Source organism: Amblyomma americanum, chromosome 7, assembly GCF_052857255.1.
Source record: "Amblyomma americanum isolate KBUSLIRL-KWMA chromosome 7, ASM5285725v1, whole genome shotgun sequence".
Lineage (NCBI taxonomy): Eukaryota > Metazoa > Arthropoda > Arachnida > Ixodida > Ixodidae > Amblyomma > Amblyomma americanum.
In genome coordinates this window covers 174,216,232-174,237,717 of record NC_135503.1, presented here as the reverse complement: position 1 = coordinate 174,237,717, position 21,486 = coordinate 174,216,232, and the positions used below count along the sequence as shown (strand labels likewise).

Below are 21,486 nucleotides of genomic sequence, written 5' to 3'. Positions count from 1 at the left end.
CCAGAGACCAATTTTATTTTTTAAATATGTTTTCAAACATTGTTGGCTGCTTCTATCTTTTTCTATTGCTTCTAGTTTTTTATGTTCGATAGCACTGCGATCACAGGTTCTCGCAGGCCGCACCTTTGGGCTCCAAAGGTATCGGACGGGCACCTTCCCCTTCAAGGTTCTTAGCGGCAAATGCAATATTTGTGCCGTGTAGCTGCACTCCTTACGCCTTTGAATATATAGACCTGATTCTCATAGACCATTGTGGTGCCCGTGTGAGAGGGGTATTTTATGGGCAGGAATGACCAAAACGTAATCAACCAATCCAGGCATTTAACACAGCTAACGGAAAGAAGATAAATTACATAAAGAATTACAAGGTGCAAATATTTAATTATTAAAAGAAACCCTTTCAGAATCTCGCACGTTACATATACAAGGCGAGCTCACTAAGCATCTACTGAAGTACCTTCTGTCAGCGTCACAGAGTTCAGCTTTTTGTGTGCAGATTGTGACAAGTCGAAAATTAAACAGATTAGCGGCACAGTCTAATTAAAATATTGGAAGTGACGGAACAGCAAGTGCAGTGAAATATTTGGCATAGGTCGAAAGGAAACACCATTTTGCTAGTAAATTGTTTTCAAAGAAAAGAATCAAAAAGAAATATATGAAAGGAACACTCCTGAACGTACATAATGCACCAAGCTACAACCAAGTAAACTTTGGGTTGAGCAGACCTTACAAAAAACATCTAGGAGGCGTCCAATCTCGCATTGTTATAAGAGATGGAACATGAGTCATACACCATGATCTATAGTGCAACCAAGAGTGCAGGCTATGAAAAAGTGTAATCAACTCAAAGAAATTTCGTAAGGCATTGTCAGCTGGAGATACTATACAAAAACAGCAATCCAAAAAATAGGAGGTGTCTTTTTTACTAAAGTTTACGCCGAACAAGCAAGTAACAGGATACATCTCAGCTTCATAAATAAACCTAAGCATTGTGTGGGTAGTCAAAGCGAAATTGTGGGAAGTTGTCAAAAAATTTGCTGCTCTTTCACAACAATTACATAACTCACCAGTCTTTCAAATTGCACTACCTGCGATTATGACTATGAAGCTCAACCACTGAACCTGCTGTGCAGGCCTGTGTCCCAGTGGTTACTTTTTCTTCCGTAACATGAAGAAACCTCTGCACAGGCTACAATTGCCTGATGATAATGCAGTAAAGGAAGCAGTAACAGGTTTCCCCCTGCATCAGCAACACATTTCTTTCTGTTGCAAGGGAAACCATATGAGGTGAATTGAAATTAGCGCGCTAATGTCAAGAAGAATAGAAAGATAAGTAGAGTTTTATTTTCTCCTGAATACTTTTTATATATTTGGGCAGACAACTAACTGAGTACCCTTTGTATTAGCCTGGTCTAGAAATAACCGCGTGGATGCACTCAGTGAATGCCTCCACTAACGCAGATTGTGTTTGGAGTAAGAAAAAAATTGAAATTGTTTCTTCTTGTGCCATGGCTTTCAAGGTGAGTTTCTTAAAGGACTGTAGACACCAAATTTTGGTTGCACTATTCATTTTTTTTAATGATGCACATGCTTTTACTATACACAGATCCTCATGTAATATTTGCCTATGACCGCTTAATAGTAAATAACCTAATTGTTTTTCTCGCCTGTTTAGGTTTCGATGTCAACAGTTCAGCGATGGCTATCATATCAAAGTCAAGTCTAGGTCATGTGACGGATAAAAACTGCGATATAATCGCTGCTTCTTCACTCCTTGCGATTCCTGTTTTGAGGCAGGCTGGCTTTAGCATTTTAGTGATCAGAACGGCGAAGTAGCGATTATATTGCTGTGAATATGTGCAGTGTTTGTTCATTCTTCAAAGACCCTTTGTCGCTCTGACACGATAAGATTCGGTCGATAAGACTCGACCAGATTTATCTCGATTGAGCGCATCCAGGCAGAGCTGATTCTACGTTGTTGCGGAATGTTCTAGTAACTTTGCACGCTTCACTTCGAAAGTTCGCTATCAGCTTTAAACTGAGCACGGCCGAGAGCGGCGGGCATTCGGTTCGACGACCACCGAGCACGCATGTTGCTACGCCGCCGGCGATTGATTCAGTCCATTGTGGGCGCAAGTCAGCCCAAATAAAGAACTTTGTTTAAACACCATTTTTGCTTTCGTTCTGCTCCCCGGATTGCAGTCACTACTTCTTGACAATATTGCAGTTTTTCATCTGTCACATGCCCTAGACGTAAAAGCCATCGCTTGGCTGTTGAAACCAATACCGAAACAGGTGACCTGAAATTCGATTACAAGTTATACAGCAGCTGTAGGCAAATACCGCATGGTGATCTGTGTATAGTAAAGTATTGTGCATCATTAAAAACAATAAAACAAGCAACCAAAAATTAGGTGCCTCTAGTGCTTTAAACAAAGATACTTTTTGTCTGTTCGCTAACAGATAATACTGCATGGCCTGAGAGCCTAGACATGTAACCATAGTAGAATTCAAATAGTTTTCAAGTTTTCAATTAGAACCCCCTGCCCCGTCTCCTCATGCCAGATATAGGAATTATCCTTAAGAACATTTGCAAGTGTAGTGAAAAGGATGTGTGTGAAACAAAATCCGGATGATTTATGTATGGGCTTGGTCACTTCAACGCCATTACCTGCTGCTTTGTGGTGTCTCCCTACTAAAATGAAACAGAAGAATGAAAGTTTCGGATTTGAAACAATGAGCTCATACAGAGCTAAATAAGGCCATTCGACCAGTGAGTTGTCACCACCACTGTCACTGCCCCCCCCCCTCATGTGGTGTAGCTGTATCTCCTTGAGCCATGCACCCCTCACCCCTCTATTGTGATGCCACTGGATTAAAACAGTAATATACAGACTCAGAGGTTTTACACGGGAAACACAATATGATACTATAGTTAGATACAACTCAAGCAACAACGCAGCATTTTCCCCTCAAAGGACTTCCCTGCCGCCATTGGTGTTAGCGGATTCTCATTATATCGTAGATAGTAATCCCCTTAGAACTGCTAGCTTGACACCACAGGGTATGGCAGATGAAAGAGGGTTCATCATCATCAACCTGACTACACCCACTTCAGCAGCAGTCTTTTTCCGTATCCGTCCAATTAAGCCTGCCTTGTGCCAGCTGCATCCACATAATCCCCTCAAAATTCCTAACCTCATCCCGCCACCTGTCTTTCTGCAGCCCCCCCCCCCCCCCCCTACACTTCCCTTCTCTTGGAATTCAGACCGTTACCCTTGCCTTCATATCACATGCCCTGCCCATTTCTTCTCGAGAGCAACTATATTATCAGAAACGTATGTTTGTTCGCTGACCCACTTTGCACGTTACACCTATCTATTCCCGTTCCATAGCTTTCGGCGTTGATCTAAATTTAAGCTGAACCCTTTTTGTTGCCCATCACTTTATGCCCCATACGCGAGTACCGGTGAGACAGAGCTGTCATGTGCTTTCCTCTTAAATGATACTGATAACTTGCCATTCATGATCTCAGGGGCCAAATGCACTCTATCCCAATCTGATCAGTCTAGTCATTTCTATTTCATGATCTGGCTCTGCGGTCACTACCTGCCCTAAGTAGACGTATTCCCTTACCACTTCCAGTACCTCTCTACCTATCGTAAACGGCTGTTCCCTTCGGAGGCTGTTGAACATTAACGTTACATTAGAAAATCGTAGATTCCTCAGGTATTCTCCACTGAAAGGGGGTTCACCATGGCTTACTCAGATTAACCAGGACATCACGAAAGTCACAAGACACCAATGGCTGAAGGACCTCCTTTAGAGGGCATCTGCTGCTTTTTTCTTGAGTTGTATACAATTACACTGCGTTATATATATGCGCTATGAAGAAGGGCATCATCCTAGCCACACTGCATCGCTCAGAGCGAGCGCCTGCTGACCTGAACAGACGAGAGACTCGGTCGCTGCCGTGGTTTCGCCACCGCCTGAGCGTTTACCTAAGCCCCCGTTACATTTAGTGGAGGTGCGCGGTGCCAAAAACACCGCCATGACAGCGGTCAGCTTGATCCGGATTTCCCACCCGGTTCACTCGTCTAGCTGTGGATCCCTTCCACTGCTCCCGGCTTTTCAAAGAAACTTCTTTCGAAATACCATGGCCCCTACTGCGTCCTGGACCGCACATCCTCCGTGAACTACCTTAGTGAGCCCCTCGCACCGTCTGCCGATCTCCGCCGACGTGATCGCTAGGCTGTGCATGTCCAACGACTCAAGCCATACTATGACCCGGTTGTGTTGTCGGCACCATGGGTCGCGCCAGGATGGCTCCTTTTCTCCCTGGGGCCATTGTGAAGAAGGGCATCATCCTAGCCGCACTGCCATCGCTCAGAGTGAGCGCATGCTTACCTGAACAGACGAGAGACTGTCGCCGCCGTGGTTTCGCCGCCGCCTGAGTGTTAACCTAAGCCCCCGTTATAGCGCCTACAGTCTACATTCAAGCAAATTTTGATAACTGCACAAAACTTAAAAAGGAAAAAAATACTTACCCATTCTTGGCGAAACACAATCCTCGCTACTAGAGTCTGCAGACTCCAAGTGTGAAGTCTGTTCGGCTAGTGCCATTTTTTCGCAGGCTTTCGCATTGGTGACTAGGGGTGAGGAGATAAAAGGCAGCAAAATTAAGTATGGAAAGCATCAAGGGGCGTATTTAAGTAACACTTGTGGCACACTAAACCCAATACCAACACTGCTGGTTTCCAACACAGCTTGCCTCGCAGGAACTCATGACTTACAGAAACCGGAATTTGGCAGTAATTTGAGTTCAGGGCTCATTCAAGAAACAGAAATTTTTGAAAACTGCAGACTCTATTTCTCTAAAGTATTCTCTATGCCTAGAACTCCATTGAGAATGCTTTCTCAGTAGGTGACTTGTTGCATTATTAACATTTCAATCAAAAGGGACGAAAGAAATAATATTTGGGTACATGGCACTGTGGGTGATCCTTCTGAGCAACTAGCCTGCGGTTTGTAATGAATAAAAAGGCGGTTTCCTGGATCCTAACCTAAGCAGAAAGTTTGGTAACAGGCAATCTGCAATGGGTACATGCAAAAATGAATAGTGCAATTGAACATAGACAGCTTTGATACCTAGACTACTCTCTTTTGCTGAAAGTGAAAAAACCCCTACAAATGAGTTAATAACCAACTAACTTACATTATTATGATCTCAGGGGTTACAGTGCCATTTCTGAACTGCATATGAACTTCACTTCGGTCTTGCTTCCCAATTACATATCAAAGACATCGTGATGTGGATATGAACTTAATCTAGTCCAAGTTTTGTGGCATTTTTTTGTCACGTACAGGACATCACGATGTGGATTTATTCTTAATCCAACCCAATTTTTGTGGCATATTTTTTTATTGTCGAGAACAAACAGCCTTAAATTCATCACGAAAAAGCAAGCAATTCATGTTCCAGCTTAACAATATTAAATGGGTTGAATTGCCAAGGATCAAACGCTATAATATTGCTTACTTGAAATGTAAGACCAAGGCAACATGATTTTTTAGATTTTAGTTTCGGCTGTGGCTAAAAATACATCGTACAGATCCAGCACATTGATATTTAAGATACGTCTCAGCGATCTGAAGGCTCAGGCTAAAGGCAAGCCGGTTGTACCCTGTAACCCAGTACATTTTTTTTTTCTTCAGGACAGAGCGAGACCGATTTGATCCTATCTGTGTTTTTTCAAAGAATTGATCCCACAATATTTTCCAAGCAATTTTGACTATGTGAAGTGGTTACGTTAGCATCCCTAATCCAGTATGAGTTGTAGCAAAGAAATGAAGTTGATACGCTTTGGTAACGCGAGTGGTGGCACCACTTCTTAGATATGCCCTGGACATTTAATTCTCGCACATCTGCTCGATTTTACCCTAAGTGTCCTTCTAGCTGCTTCTTTCATTGCGGCAGTTATATCTCTGATTTGAGACTATTTACCTGCTGCCCGGGTTTAAGCTACTGGTTCTTAGAAAACATAGCGCAAAAAGGACACGGACGACACAGAAGTGGACAGGACAGCGCCTGTCCTGTCCACTTCTGTGTCGTCCGTGTCCTTTTTGCGCTATGTTTTCTAAGAACTGTTACCAACTAGCCCAAACCAAGCTACTGTTAAGCTACTGGTGTTGAATATGAAAGCTTCGAGTGTATGCTACGCGTCCTGTTGCACTTGCACGACAAGCGCCTGGTTACCTGTTGTAGAGCTTGCTGTTCACTGTTAGTTGCAATGGGATAAATGCAGAACCATTCCCGGTTACCCCCATGTAAACATGATGTGCATATGTTTGCCCGTGTTTACAAACAGGCGACTACTGCTCTGCGATGTTTCCAACTCTTATGGTGTCTTCGACTGGTCGCTTTAGATCGCTGTGTAGTGCTCTGAGAGGCGACCGCACATTCGGATGGTCGAAACTGGCCGCTCTGACTACATTCGTCTGGTTCTTTCTGAACGCTCGACTCGAGTTTAGAGCGCTCTGACGCGCTCCGAGAAAAAAGTCGGAGCGGCTCCGAGATGAGTCCACGTGACAGAGCCACTTCCGCCATTTTGCAAAAGCGGTGCGAGGCCTACTAGTCCCCTGCGTGTAGGCATCGCTGCCAGTCCAGTAGCGGCTCTACCCTCTTCCTCGCCATCTGCTCAATGGCAGACTGTAGTGCCTTGATTTGGCCACAAGCACCTTTGTCTTGACTTCTTCAGCCAGTTAGTCGGCACTGCGCCGACTGAATTCATTTTTTTCGTGAACGCTACCACGCAGAAAAGGTACTGCGGCTTTGGCCTCTTCCTTTTCCTGAAACGCAAATATGCAAGGTAAAGCCACAAATATTTAGAGCAAGCTTATGCTTGACTAGTTCCACACTGCTTTTGTCTACACTCGCGAAAATTTTGCACGCTTCAGGCGTATTCACACTCGTAAAAAATTTACGTTCCCGACAGGAATACTACTGTCCAGCATGACTACTTGGCTTAAAAATACGGGTTATGGGGGCATAACGTCCCAAAGCGACTCAGGCTATGAGGGACGCCTACTGAAGGGCTCCGGAAATTTCGACCACGTGGGGTTCATTAACGTGCACTGACATCGCACAGTACACCGGCCTCTAGAATTTCGCCTCCATCGAAATTCAGCCGCCACGGCCAGGATCGAATCCACGTCTTTCGGGTCAGCAGTCGAGCGTCATAACCACTGAGCCACCGCGGCGGATATCTCAGAAAAAAAGAACGCAAAAGCCATACTGCCAACATGCAAACATTCCTTGCATTACTAGCAAACCATGTAAAACGCCTAAGTAGCCGCTTAACATTTTACGTGGACCCCACAGCGAACCTGGACCAACTTCGTGAATGCCGTTCCGAAAACTTCCAACTGCTCAGACGTTAGTTATCGTTGCTGTCGACAAATCTAGAAAATGGCCAACCGCTCCAAAGCAATACGCGGCACTACGGTGGACATATACCGCGTTGTCAGAGCCCGTGGTTGACAGCAAGGCGGTGGTCACATGTTAGGATTGTCAGCATACAAACAACGCTGAGTCATAATGCACCCGTGAAGTGCAAGAGATATTCATGTACAACTACAAATCGCACACTAGCTGATAGTTTAACCTCGTGAGCCAGGCACTCGAGCGCAGCGGTGCAGCTCCATTGCAGCCTTTGTATACTTACATACGCGTGTTGTCCCATTTCCACGTGCAGCATCCAAAGTGGCTACTGAAAATCAGCGCTAGTACTGACAAACATTTACTTACCTATCTTGGAGAGCAGTCTTCCTCAAAATGGATTATAAAGCTGACAAAGTTGGTGCTTCACGCTGGACTGCACGCACTGCACGCACCTATACAAGCTCCAACACGGACACGGCGAGCAAACGGGGAAGAAATTTCAAATACGAGCCCTGTTTTCACGTGTCACTGCGCTTAGTAGTCCGGGCCGGATGTTCCGGTTTGTCTCCTTACCGCTGGGCACTGAAGACCAAACGGTGGTCAGCGCAAATCCTTGAGCATCTACAGTTTTCCATCAGTATTTTATTTTATCGGCAGAAAGTGACGCCAAATGTTCTATACAAATATCTGAGCTAGGTATTTATTCTGGTCATTATTTGGATTATATTTTGCCACGGAATGACATTGCGCTTCGGTCTTCTAACCTTGTATATGTGGATAGATGATATGTTTGCTTTTTTTTTACACAGAGCAGTCGCTGGCGCCACCCTGACTACACTGTACCATGACCATTCTCTGAAATAATTTTTAATGCTTTCTTTCTTAATCTGAATAACCGTTCTCATGAAGTCCTATACTGATATTAGTTATTTGCTGGCGTTAAAGATTTCTTGACATATTAGTGGTGGCTTATCAGAGCAACACCAAATAAAATGAAATAATGTGGCTGGCTGCGGCATTGAGTGCAGACGCCAAATTTTGGGTGCATATTTTCTTCTTGTTAGTAATGCGCAAGACATTTTAGCGATGTAGTAAATCACAACGACGAAAGCGTGATTACACCGCAGTTTTTTTCATTTCTAGCGTCACTAGTACTGAACTTGGACGACGTACACTTTTGTCTCCACTCCGCTCTTGAAACCGAAACATATGAATGGCGAATGCTAAATTGTGATCAGTGTATAGTAAGTTGCTTTCCGCATAATTTCAAAGAATAAAACACGCAATTAAAAGCTATCTATCTATTATCACCATCAGCCTGACTACATCCACTGCAAAGGCCTCTCCCGTGCCTCTCCAATTAACCCGGTCCTTTGCCGGCTGCGCCCACCCTATTCCTGCAAATTTCTTAACCTCATCCGCCCACCTAACCTTCTGCCGCCCCCTGTTAGGCTTACTTTCTCTTGGAATCCACTCCGTTACCCTTAAGGACCAGCGGTTATCTTGCTTGAGCATTACATGCCTTGGCCAAGCCCATTTCTTCCTCTCAATTTCGACTAGGATATCATTAACCTGCGTTTGTTCCCTCACCTACTCTGCCGCTTCCGGTCTCATAACGTTATACCTATCATTTTTACATATTGCTAACAAATATAACCAGCAGAAGGACGCAGACAGACACACAGCACGACACTGGGTCATCTTGTGCGCCTCTTTCTGTGCGAGTTTTTTATCTTGCATTTAATGAAAGCTCTCTATATATTCCTTTAAACTAACGAGCTACTGCTTATATTGTACTACCAGGGTCAGGGAAAGAACGAGTAGACCAGTGATACGAAAATTGCTTTTTCAGGAAAGGAAAGCGCAGTATCCGTCCCAGTTCTACGTGGACAATTGAACCGCGATGTAAGGGAAGAGAGGAAGGTGGGAGTGAGAGAGGCGCCGCGGTCGGGCTGGCACCTGGGTACTCTGGTCAGTAGCCCACAGCGTCAGCCACCACGGCGGTGCAAGTAGACCCAGACCGGCGGTGCAAGAACACTAGACCGTATAGTGATACTGATCTTGCTAGCATCGACATACCAAAGTGTCTCAATAGAATATATGTTCAGTCATATCTTCCTGGGTATGTTTTTTTTCATACATCTGTGCGCTCTGAAGGCACCTTAGTTTCAACCAAACAATAAAAACTGACTTTAAAATCGTGATTTCTTGCTATAGCTTCGCGGCCGTATAGCCGAGCACAACCTACGGTGGTCGGCTGCATATATGCATAAAAAGGCGACACCATGCCCCTATGAGTTCGCGCCTTAGGCTGTTGCACATAATGCAAGTTGCACAAAACTGACCACATAGTGCATTCGGTGTTCGGAAAGAAGAATAAAAGACAGTGAATTAGCTATATATAGCCAACCATTCTTGTGCTATAAATGTTCAACAACATATGACAGTTGACGTTCAGTGCATGCATTGGTGGGATGAAGGAATATTGTGCACAAAACTGCCGTAACGTGGGAGAAACACAGACAAGCACAAAGCACATTCCTGTGTTTAAACTCTCGTCTTCTTGCTGTTATGAGTTAAAAATTTCGTAACAGTCGAGGTGGAAAGGCAAAAAATATTTTCGTGTTAATGTTAATTGTCTGTACACATTAATCTTGAGAAGACGTTCAGTAATCACCGAACGCATAGTTCTATAGAAAAGCGAGAGTAGACGGTTTCCAGCGTCCAAATACCGACTATCCATCCAAATTTAAGGATAATCCGACCTCATTTCGGGGATGGGCCACTGAAATTCAAGTTGTCCAAGTTGGCAGCAGCAACATAAATATATTGCGACGCATCAAAGGGTAATGCAGACGTTCCCCAGAACGCTCCTTCTTTAATCACCTCGTCTTCGTCGTCTTGCTTCGCTCCTGCATGTCGACCCCGTTTCTCTTCTTTGCGGCTCCTGTACGAAAATTCAGGGCGAGCTTAAGTGTGCGAGGCGAAAGCCATTCTGCACCAACTTTGGCTAATTAATGACTAATTGCTAATTAATGAGTGCTTGTCGGGCAGCACGGCTACAAATTCAGGAACACTAAGGGGGAAGTTAAGGATCGTTTCTTTTTAATTTCTTAATTTGCTCTTTTTATTTTTAATTCTTTTAAATTTTCTTGATTGTTTATTTTTCATCAAGTTCTTTGTGTATGTGTATTTTTAACTTTTAATTTTAATCAGTTATCAATTTTACCTAAGTAAGAAGTGATAGCTGATCACTAATTGATGACTAATTACTGACCGCCCATTGCAAAGAGTATATGCATTCTAGCAATGCAGAGTATATGCATTATAGCAATTATGCTATTGATAACGTCATAGTGTGACGGAATTCGCGGACGGAGGGACGGACGGACAACGATGAGCTATTAAAGGCTTTCGCCTTTAAAAAACTACAAGAATGCACTTCAGTCTGTTTAAGAGCAGAATTGCGAAGGCCTTTCCTTTTCCTTTCTCCCTGAAATTTTTAATTTTTAATTTGTTTTCTTTTTACTAGAAATTTTGTTGGTTTTAGTTTTATTTATTTTTATTACTTTCCCAGCTCCTTACTTTAGTTTTATTTTATTTTTATTAAGTTCATTTTCATTTTTATGCATGATAAGCCTTTTCACGCGTTTACATCGTTTTTGATCCAATCAGTCAGAGAAAACCTGCTTTAAACACAAAACATAAATAGCTGAAGAGCTTCGCTCAAACTTAACATTGCCGAGGACCGTAATCGTCGGTCAGTTCGTGGTCGCCAGAAAACGTTATGGGGGTGCTTTAAGCCCATGTATCACTGAAGAACTTTAAGTAGCCTACACTTTGCGATTTACTTATTGAGCGTGATCTGAATTTTGCTCATTAATTGGGAGCATAAACAATGCACGTTTCGTCTGGATCCCAGCACTGTGGATGTTTGCCAGCTTGCTCGTTTAGTAACTCAGTTACAGTGATGGTGGAAGAAAATAATTTAGTAGTAGTAGCTCCATTAGCTTAATGAAAGTGATCACTCAAGTCCTCTTGTCATCATGTTTGACGAAAAGATTCCAAAAGCTGAATTTAAGTTTGCCGATTTAACTTCACTTCCCAGGTACCTCAGTCCACCCACACGTACTTCCGCCACTTCCGCTTCTACCACTTTTCTTTTTTTCGCGGAAGCAGATGACCGCTGAGCCGGCTGAGCAGAAGAGCGGATCGACTCACCTACCTTCGACGAGCTCCAGCTCGTTGCGCACTCCGGTTGAGTCTTCTCAATCGCACTCGTTCTCATTCGGAATGGCCAGTAGTGGCAGAAATACCGGCGGCTGAGCCGTGAGGTCAGCGAATTTTTACCGCGACATTTCCTCCCCCGCCGACGGCGATCTTGGGCCTTCCACGAGGGTACGCGAAGACAGTGAAATCGATGCCGACAATGCGGACACACGCAGAAGGCCCAAAGAATGCTCTGAAGCATCCGTAGGATGAATCGGCGTTTCTGAATGCTCTCACTTGCCAGCCGATTCTGATGAAAGTGCCAAATATTTGTGTTCGTCCGAGTAGGATCCGTCTACCGCGCAAGAAAGCACAGAAACAAGCCCCTCAACGATAGATTCCGCACGAGAGCTAGCGGACATACCTCGGAAGCATTCACTCATACATTCGGCAGTCAACGACCTCTGGCTGCTTTTGCGTCGCCTTGTCCATCCGCTTCCTCGTGACGCTCGCACGTTACTGACAACTCAGCGAATAGCTGATGTTCTTATCGACTACGGGCATTTTGGCCTACGAAGTCAGATGATTGAAAGAATGAAGAACGGTCCTCGCGATGTTGCAGGTACTAACGTTGACCTCCACGTGAACATCGACGGATTGCCGATGTTCAAGAGCTCTTCGCTGGGCTTCTGGGTTTTTCTGTGTCCAGTGGCGAATGCAGTTGACAGCCGACCATTTGTTGTGTCTTTCTATTGTGCAAAATAAAGAAGCCTACAAATATTGAATAGTTTTTGCGCCTATCTATATTAGAAATGAAAAGTATGGAGGCTTCTGGTATCAGCATCAAAGGTTTATGTCACAGCGTTTCACTTGCTGCAGTAATCTGTGATGCGCCAGCCTGTTCATATGTCAAATGTACCAACTGGTACTGGTTATTACGGTTGTGACCACTGCACACAGAAAGGAGAAAGAATTGAGCACAGGCAAACATTCCCCATGTGTGCTGCTTTCAGGAATCGTATCGCAGAGATGATTCTTTCCGCACAATGGTCGACGCTGGCCAAAACCACGCTTCAAGTCCACTTTTGGAGTTGCATGTGGACGTGGTGAAACACTTTACGGCGGATTACATGCACAGGGTGCGCTTGGGATTGGTCCGTAAGTTGCTGCAGACGTGGACATTGGACCATTGCCGCATCGTCTCGGCGCACAGCAGCAGAGCATTATGAGTGCCAAGACTGCAGCAAACAAGTGTGCCGTGGTGATTTGCTTCGCAGCCCAGAGGCCTTGATGAATTGGACCGATGGAAAGCAGTGGAGTTGAGGTCCTTCCTACTCTACACTGGCCCTGTGGTGCAACGCGGTTTGCTGGACGACAACCAATACAAACACTTCCTGTGCCTTCATGTGACGATGTCCATTCTGCTCAGTGATGTTCTTGCAACAGAGATGAAGAAGTTTGCCTCTTATCTCCTGAAGTATTTTTCTCAGCAGTGTGGGGTTCTTAATGGACCTGAGTTTCTGATCTACAATGTACACATGCTGTATCACATTGTGCAAGACGCCTTAATTTATGGTCCGCTGGGCAATGTTAGTGCCTTCCTATTTGAGAACTGTTTGGGGTGAGTTAAACGGTTGTTTGAACCAGCAGAAAGCCACTTGGACAGGTGAGCCGCAGATTGTCCGAGTCGGCTTATTCACCGAGAGAACTCCCACATAATGTGCGCTCGACAGATGTGTCATCCTTGAAAGGAGGTGTAGAGAAGGACTCGTGCTGCTTACTAAGCAATGGCAGCATTGTTAGTCTGACAGAGGTGTCTCCGAAGTTTCTTCTTGGCCATGAGTTTCTTCATGCAAGGAACTTCTTCTATGCTCCACTTCTATCAGAACAGCTCAAGATTTTCCGCACAGAGAATGCTTCACATGAGAAAAGGATGTGGCCTGTGGGTTCGTTCCGCTTGAAATGTGTGAAAGATGTGTAGAAGACTGGGTTTATTTTGTTTCCGCTCTTTCATCATAATTAATAGCTAAGACTATATTACAGTTTATCTTGAGCATTGTCTTCCATCTTTATAGCCACAGAAGTCTATCATAGTAGAAGTGTATTCTCAGTTGTTTTTCCGCTCCATTATCATATTTAGCAGAAGTGTATCTTGGCTAAGTGTATCATAGGTAGTAGCTGTGTACTTTGAGTGTTGTTATATCATAGCTGTATTATCTGAGTATTTTGCTTAACAGAGTTCTGGGGGTTGCAGGCAGTAAAAATAGCATTTATTGTTATGTTCAAACACAATAGCTACTTTTGTGTATTTTCTTGATGAATTTTAGTGATAACGGTAGAGTACACATGTTACCTATGCTCTTTCGGTTGCAGACACGTGCTTCATGACTTTCTAATATCTACTGAACTGAGGACGTCTTCCGGTTAGTGTTCACAGATATGCTATCTCGGTCTGGCCTTCATAGGTGTGGATGAGGTTAACACACTGATGGGTTGTAAAGGAAAAAACCACCACTTCAGACAGGGCGTAAGACCACTTCTCAGTCTTGCGTCCTGTCTGAAGTTGCAGTTTCTTTTTCCTCTACATCATTTCTGACCAAATGGCCCGAAACTTCTCCTTGTAAAACATGGGTCAGCTGCATAGCAAACTGAGAGGCGACAAATTGTGTATTGTGGGCTGTTTTCTTAGTGTTAATCGCGGTTGCAGGCCGATGCTCATATGGCACGTTGCTTCGCACGAATTGCAGAGCAGCCGATGCATTGTTCGTGTAGCTGGGACTATCTATGAATGTTTCTCCTCTCTATGAAGCCCTCCTCTCTTAGGGTTGTTATCTCTATCTCCAGAGCTTCGGTTAGCACAGCCCTAATATATCTTGCTTCTGCTATTATTTTACAGCATCAGTTTGCACAAAATCGGTGTTCAATACCTCTTGTCTAGTCTGCCAGTGCCCCTTGTGTTACTACTTTACTGTGATAGTGCCTTAATTATTATCTAGTACAAGTCATATGCTGCATAATTTCCCCTCTTTCACTTCATGTGCTACGTGAATGAAGTGTTTTTGTGGTGTGCGTTGCCGCTTTTTGTACTCGGTGCTTTTGTGCTTATTGCAAGCTCTGTGTTCTTTGCCTGTGCACTGTGTCAGGGTCGTCACTGTGTCATTCGCCACTTAACATTGTTGGTGGAGGTGCCGAGTGTATGATTGCGCCATGAAGCTTCAAGTAGTCAGACCAGCACAGAGTCACATAGGGTGGCTAGCACTCCTTTCGTAGTAATGGTGTCACCCTGATACCCCGGCATGTTTGGAATTGACGACACGGATGTTGATGACTCGCTCTGCTCATACGTGCCAGTCATCATCTATAACATGTGGGACCCTACTCTGATGCCGGCGAATGTCATCTTTTAAATTACCGGCACTGCCAGTGTGTAATATGAAACACATGAGAATGAGCTCATGAGCCGGGACACCTGTGAGGAAAAACTACGCATATTATTTGCAAGACCTGATGCATGGAAGGAAACCTCGAAACAACAACTTTCGTCGCACGGCCGAGTCCGCCACAGAGGGCTACATACTTATATTCTGGATGTCCTGGCGCTTCGCCACAAAGTGGAGGTTTCTTGACTCAGACAACGTGGGCTGCAATGGCATTGTGGATGATGCTTTTCACTTGCTAGTCTACAAGGACTGCACTATAATTGACACCATCAAGGAGTGCCATCGCTTCGAGCAAATTGAAAGCTGCTGTATTACGCAGCTGTTTTTTCGGCTTCCTAAGGTAGTAGCAACCTTCTCCTCTGAGGACGAGCAGCTACCACAACGTCCACTCTTTGAAATGCCCGCCCTCGCAGACGCCGTCGCAAGGATTGTGTGACTTGAATTAGAGGCCTTTGGGCCTATCCCAATCATATGCCTCTGCCTATCGTGTTGTTCATACAGGCATTTTGTGTAGCAATATGTTGTCAACTGGAACCTCAATCCGGCAGTGTGTGTGCTCTTGGTAGCCCAGCTGGCACTGAGGTTCCAACAACCAGTATCCAACCCCACTGTTTCTCCGGAACCCCACAGACAACCCACCAAACCGCTTTCTATACTCTCACATAGGCTACATTGCTCGGCACTGGTGCAGCCCCTAGTCGCATCCTTACGGCAACTCCAGTAGTTGCTCCCCATGCTTTTCACCTCCCCACCGTGCCTTCACCTCTAGCTCTCGCCCAGACTTTTCCTGCCGCTTCTCATCACAAGCTCCGCCACAGACCTCAGAGGCGTGCTTCTCGCCGATTTTTCCTCTTGTAGCTTCTGGGTTGTTGCTCTCAATCCCCGCAATCGCCTCATCTCGCTCCGATCTGAAAAACTACCTGATGCAGCCCCCAAAGGTTACGCTGCATATATGCTTTCATCGACACTGGCATGCATGAGTCCGTGATGAGCTCCAACTTTCACCCCTGCCATCGCAATGTAATTATTTCTGGGACATCTTGTCTGTGCATTGTGGATATTGGCATTCTTGTTGCTGACGGCCAATGCAGCGCTCGTGTTGCTACTGCTGGCCACGGAACGCCAGCTTGTTTGGCAGTTTGTCACATGTGCGCCCATGATCTGATTCTCGGTTTAGATTTCCTGTCGGAACATTCGCCTCTCATTGGCTGCTTATACGAGGACTATGTAGAGGTCTCATTTTTCGATAACTGCCTTGTGGGTTTCCCACCTCTATTATTCTCTGAAGATAATGTTTTCCTGTCATCTCAAACTGCATCCTTTGTTGCCCTTTACCCATTGAGGCAGGTCCCTGATGGTGATTATATGGTTGCACCTATTCTCGATATACTGCTCATCTGCAACGTTGCGCTGCCCCTTACGTTTGCTACTGTGAAGGGCAACACACTGCTCCTACCAGTTCTGAATTTCAGCGTCTGATTTCTTCCTTTCTTCTTTCACTCCCTCCTTTGTCCCTTCCCTTACGGCGTGGTTGAGGTGTCCAACGATATATGAGACAGCTACTGCGCCATTTCCTTTCCCCCCAAAAACCAATTATTATTATTATTATTATTATTTAGTACTTCCATCCGGAATCTGTGTGACCATGCTTTCTCACCTTTCTTGTTGCCAAGTCGCTGCATTAGATGCTACCCTAGTTCGCGGCCCCGATGCCACCCGCCAGCATTTCCCTTTCTCAACGACGTGTTCACTACCATGTAATCCACTGACCCCTCACCTGCCTAATCTGCCGAGCTTTTGACACTTTTCTCGCCTTTTTTGGACTTTTTTAATCTGCTTAAAGCTGCCCTCGGTCAAGCTGTCACAAATCACATAGGAACTGGTGGTGCCCCTCCTGACTGCTGGCACTCCTACTGTATGCCCCACCCCAAGCGCCAGGTTATCTGAAACGAGGTAATAAAAATGCTTGCCAAGAACATTAGTGAGCTTTCCCGCAGCCATTGGGACTAACCAATCATCCTCTAAAAGATATGGCTCTTGGCAGTTCTGCTTGGATTACCGACACCTCAATAGGATTAACCAAGAAAGATGTCTAGCCATTGCCACGAATCAATGACACCCTTGATTGTCTCTAAGGTGCCAAATTTTTTTCCTCCACCGGCCTGTGCTCTGGCTTTAGGCAAATCGCCATGGATGAACAAGACCGTGAGAAGACGGCATTTGTTGTGCCTGCTGGGCTGTATAAATATAAGGTTATACCTTACGGCTCATGCAATTCCCCTGCCACTTTCGAACACATAATAGGCACAAATAGCCCCACCTAGCGCCTTAGCAGCACTCCTACCGTTATGCTCGAAATATACATTTCACTGGAAGCTCGGGACGGGGATATTGCTTTCTCTTGCGTTATAATTCATCATCATTATTTCATCATTTGCAAAGAACCCTTCTCTTCAATGCACTTTGATTGCTCCCTAGTCTATCTTTTGTACGGCTAAGAGGCCCCGTTACCTATGGGCACTGCTTCCTACCTTTACTTATCTACTTCCTGAATACTTTCTGACCAAGTCCACCATCTAGCATGCTCCCGACTACTCGCCTCACAGAAATCACAACAGGACTATTACAACCGCCTTCAGCACATGGTTTCTTTCACCCCTAGCTACCTTGTCCTGCTTTGGTCATTATCTCGCTTCATCAGGCTCTCTGTGCGGTGCTAGGTCACTGCCGTCACCTATGAGATCACTCCGGCCTTCTCGGAGACTACCTTCGACCTACCTAAACCTGATATTGCGCACCTCATGTGCCTCAGACCCTACCAATCGCTGTGAACTGATGTGCCCCAATCTGACTACACTGAGACTATGTTTTGTGCCCAGAGGGCCATGCTGCGGATAATCAGTGACGTCGAAGTGACCGAAGTGTTTCAGGGGCCCATGTTCCTGCTCTCAGTGCTCGCTGATTCTGTGCTCAGTGCGGGTTTTTTGTTCATTGCCTGTGCACCATCACGGCATATTTCGTCACGTTCAGTGTTTACGGTTGTAAGTCAACTAGAATGTAAGTTGACCTCCCCGCCGGGAAATATAATGTCCGAAACAAAAAAAGGACGTTCCACAATAAAAATTTATTATCCAGAAGCTCCCCACTTGTGTCGTTGTCCTCACTGGTGGTGCTGTTGTCATCCCTGCTGCGGCCCACAACACATTCGTCCTTGAGTGAAATTCCACACTTTGCAAACAACTTCATCATGACATCACGTGGAACAGCCGCCCATGCCGAGAGTATCCACCTGCACCAGCCTCCCGAGAAGGTGTATTCACGCACCCTGTTGGCGTAAGTTCCCTGCCTTCCAAAAAGCGTCCAGATTTTGTCCCACGGAAATCTCTTCGCTTGGCATCACAGTCGAAAATTTTGCGCCACTGCCGCCGCAACTCCCACGCAACACCGATTCAGAAACGTTGAACTGGTGGGCACTCGTGAAGTTATTGTTTCTTCGACAAAAATAATGCGCGGCCTGCAGTGAATAAACACAAAATGCTTTTTGGACCGGAGATCTTATAATGATTGACGAAGCACGTGGCTGGCACTCAAGTCAAACGTGCCAACACCAAGAACTGAAGAACAAACCTAACGCTTGAAAAACTCGTATTCAGGACAGAGAATAAATCATGGACTCCGTGAGCACAGCACAGGCATTGAATCATTAACAACGTGTAGATTTCTGGCAAAAAATTGCAGGCATTATGAGTGTGAGCCGACCAACGGTGCTACACATCTGCTTGGTAGGGGAGGCGCCTAGTTACAGTGGGAAATCTGTAGAACTTTCCACATTATAGGGAAGGTAAAAACTGCTTAGCAAGCGATATATTACTTTGTCACGAAAGGAGTTGGGATATGTCAGTGGCAATCTGCCTTATGTGTTTAGAAAGCAATATCTTGTGTTTTTTCCTGTTTTTCTGTTAATTACAGTGCAGTGTACATATGTTCTATTAAACTCTACTTGTGGGTCTTTCATCAAGGTAATAAATTCAGTTATCGTTTTACTGCACCTCCTGTCTGTATTTCTTCGCCCCCACCTGAAGTGGTAATCTTTCATTATAGAAAGATATTTGTGCTATTCAGATATATGTAATATGGACAGCTTTGCTAGTCCATAAATGATCCTTACTCTATGAAGGATATTGTAGTAAAGCGTTCCAGATAAGACCAGCTGGAGCCCTGTAACGTGAATCAAAATTGCAGGGCAAATGGTTGCTATTGGAGTTTGCCTCTATAAAAGTGCTGCTACCATATCTGGACTCTATCCCACAATCTTAAGCTTTTCTACTACATGACATACACGGGCAAAACTAAGCGCTGAGGATAGTAGTTAGGCAAGACATCGGCATATATGAACTAGCCTGCACTCTTTCTACCTTCTTTCGATCCATCTTTTCTTTCCGGGAAGTATTTACTCATGGAAGAGAATGACTATAATCAATGATTTGCAAACTGACCTGCACATGTTCATCGCAAATGCACCCCTGAGTTAATTTTTACTTTGTGACCTGGTTTGGCTTCACTGCGCAGCAAAATTAGCGAATTATAGAGAATTTTCGGGGGGACTAACTTTTTTATGTATTTTTGCCGCGTTAATATAAAAATTTGCAGTGTAGACTGTGGCAAAGTGGAAATACACAAATCCTACTGGTGTTAATTTATTCTTGCCATGTCACTATAGGCAATGATCAAGACAAAGCCTCATTTTCCCCATCCATATGTTTCCTTTCCTGTTCTTTGAATTTTTAATGAAAATATGTATGAATGCGACGATCATGCCTTCATTTTATTTTTGTGCTTTTCATTGCTACAGTGCTCCATCGATGCGCCTTACGATTTTTTACATTGTATCAATGACTGTGAAGGAAACCTTCTATGCAGAATTTGCATATCGAAAGCCACCTTCAGCAAGTATTGGTCGACTGAGTATACGAATATGTAGCACCAGCTAGCTTACAGTACATTATCATTCATACTAGAAAATACATATGTTACGTCATGAGACGCCATTGTGTATTTTATAACCCGCTCAGCACTTCAGATAGCATCAAATTATGATAAATAAAATGACCGTCTGGGTGACGCAGTTGGGCCTTCCAAAATTTTAACAAATTACAACTTCACTGCAAACTACTCTACTCAGAAGCGACCTGAACATTTTTTGTGAGCATATTTATTGTTTTTCCCTCACAATTACTTATTGCAGACAACTTGCTTTATGAACAGTTATACTGAGGAACCTTGTTTACATATTAACAAGCCACAACTGTTTATAATATTTATTTTGCATACAGTAAAAACAGTTCATTGTCTCGCTGCTGTCTTTATAACTTTTCCTTTATTTTTTTGTTCACATCCATGCCATTGCTTCACAATGCCATTACCTTGATATGCCATTGCCAGCCTTATTTTAATATACTTGATGGCTTGAAGCAGACTGCACATTGAAAATCTAGAAAATCACTGAAACACCAAGGTTAGGAGAGTAAATACTTAGGTAGAACATATGTAGTATGGCGCCAGCAGCTCACGAGAAATATGGCTAGCTGTCTTGTGATCTATGACAGTGTAGCGGCACTAAATTGCCATCATAAGTGATGCGCCATCTCGGCTTGCAACACGTGCTGGCTCCGGCTGCGCGGAGCCACGCGCTAAGAAAAATAAGAGCAGTTTCACGCCTGGTTCTTAGCTTGTTTTCTTCGTCCGCGTCGCACTCGTCTAATCTGTAGGGGACTCTACAGCCTCCGCCGCCCTAAACTATATAGGGACGGACCCTCTAGCACACCTGTCACAGTAATTCTCTTGGATAACACATAATATGATTCACATTTTGGTTTTCTAACTGTCAACATCACTGATAGCATTCTGAATATAAGGTGTGAACTAGCCTCGAAGGACGTTAATTGTCATGCAATTGAGAGCTGCAAACTGAGGTGTTCATTCTGCACTTTTGCCGTGCCTAGTATGCTTATATTCTTTCTTTTGTAAAAATTTACTCAAGCTGATTAGCATCTGCCGCGCAGTGTCTAAGCACCTTATGCTGTAGTGAATGTAACAGTAATCATCTGCGCAACCCCAAGTGGCATCCTATCCGCTTCTGTTCATCTGCGGTTTTTGTTCAGTTGCTGTGCTATAGGTGCGGCATCTTTAACTCACAGATTTTGTCAGCTCTGACTGCTCATTAAAATTCTGAGTAGTTGAGTACACTCTTGCACACAACTACAAAAGAATAGAAATGACAGCTGAATTGAGACCATGCTACGGATTTCTGCATTGTTACTCTAAGCATTTACTTAATGGCCTAACGTGTCTACTGTTGATGAAGAAAATATGGCCGTTATCTAACATCTTTGCGCA

At 44.5% G+C, this 21,486-nt stretch overlaps 1 protein-coding gene across 1 annotated transcript in view; it reads right to left on the bottom strand.

Moving 5' to 3' along the window:
• LOC144096767 (uncharacterized) overlaps positions 1–21,486 on the bottom strand; it is a 115,497-nt gene that overhangs the window by 17,436 nt on the left and 76,575 nt on the right. Inside the window, exon 2 of the mRNA XM_077629646.1 lies at positions 4,548–4,649. Coding sequence (XP_077485772.1) covers positions 4,548–4,623 — 76 coding nt within the window. The 5' untranslated portion in view covers positions 4,624–4,649. The remainder of the gene's footprint in view (positions 1–4,547; positions 4,650–21,486) is intronic.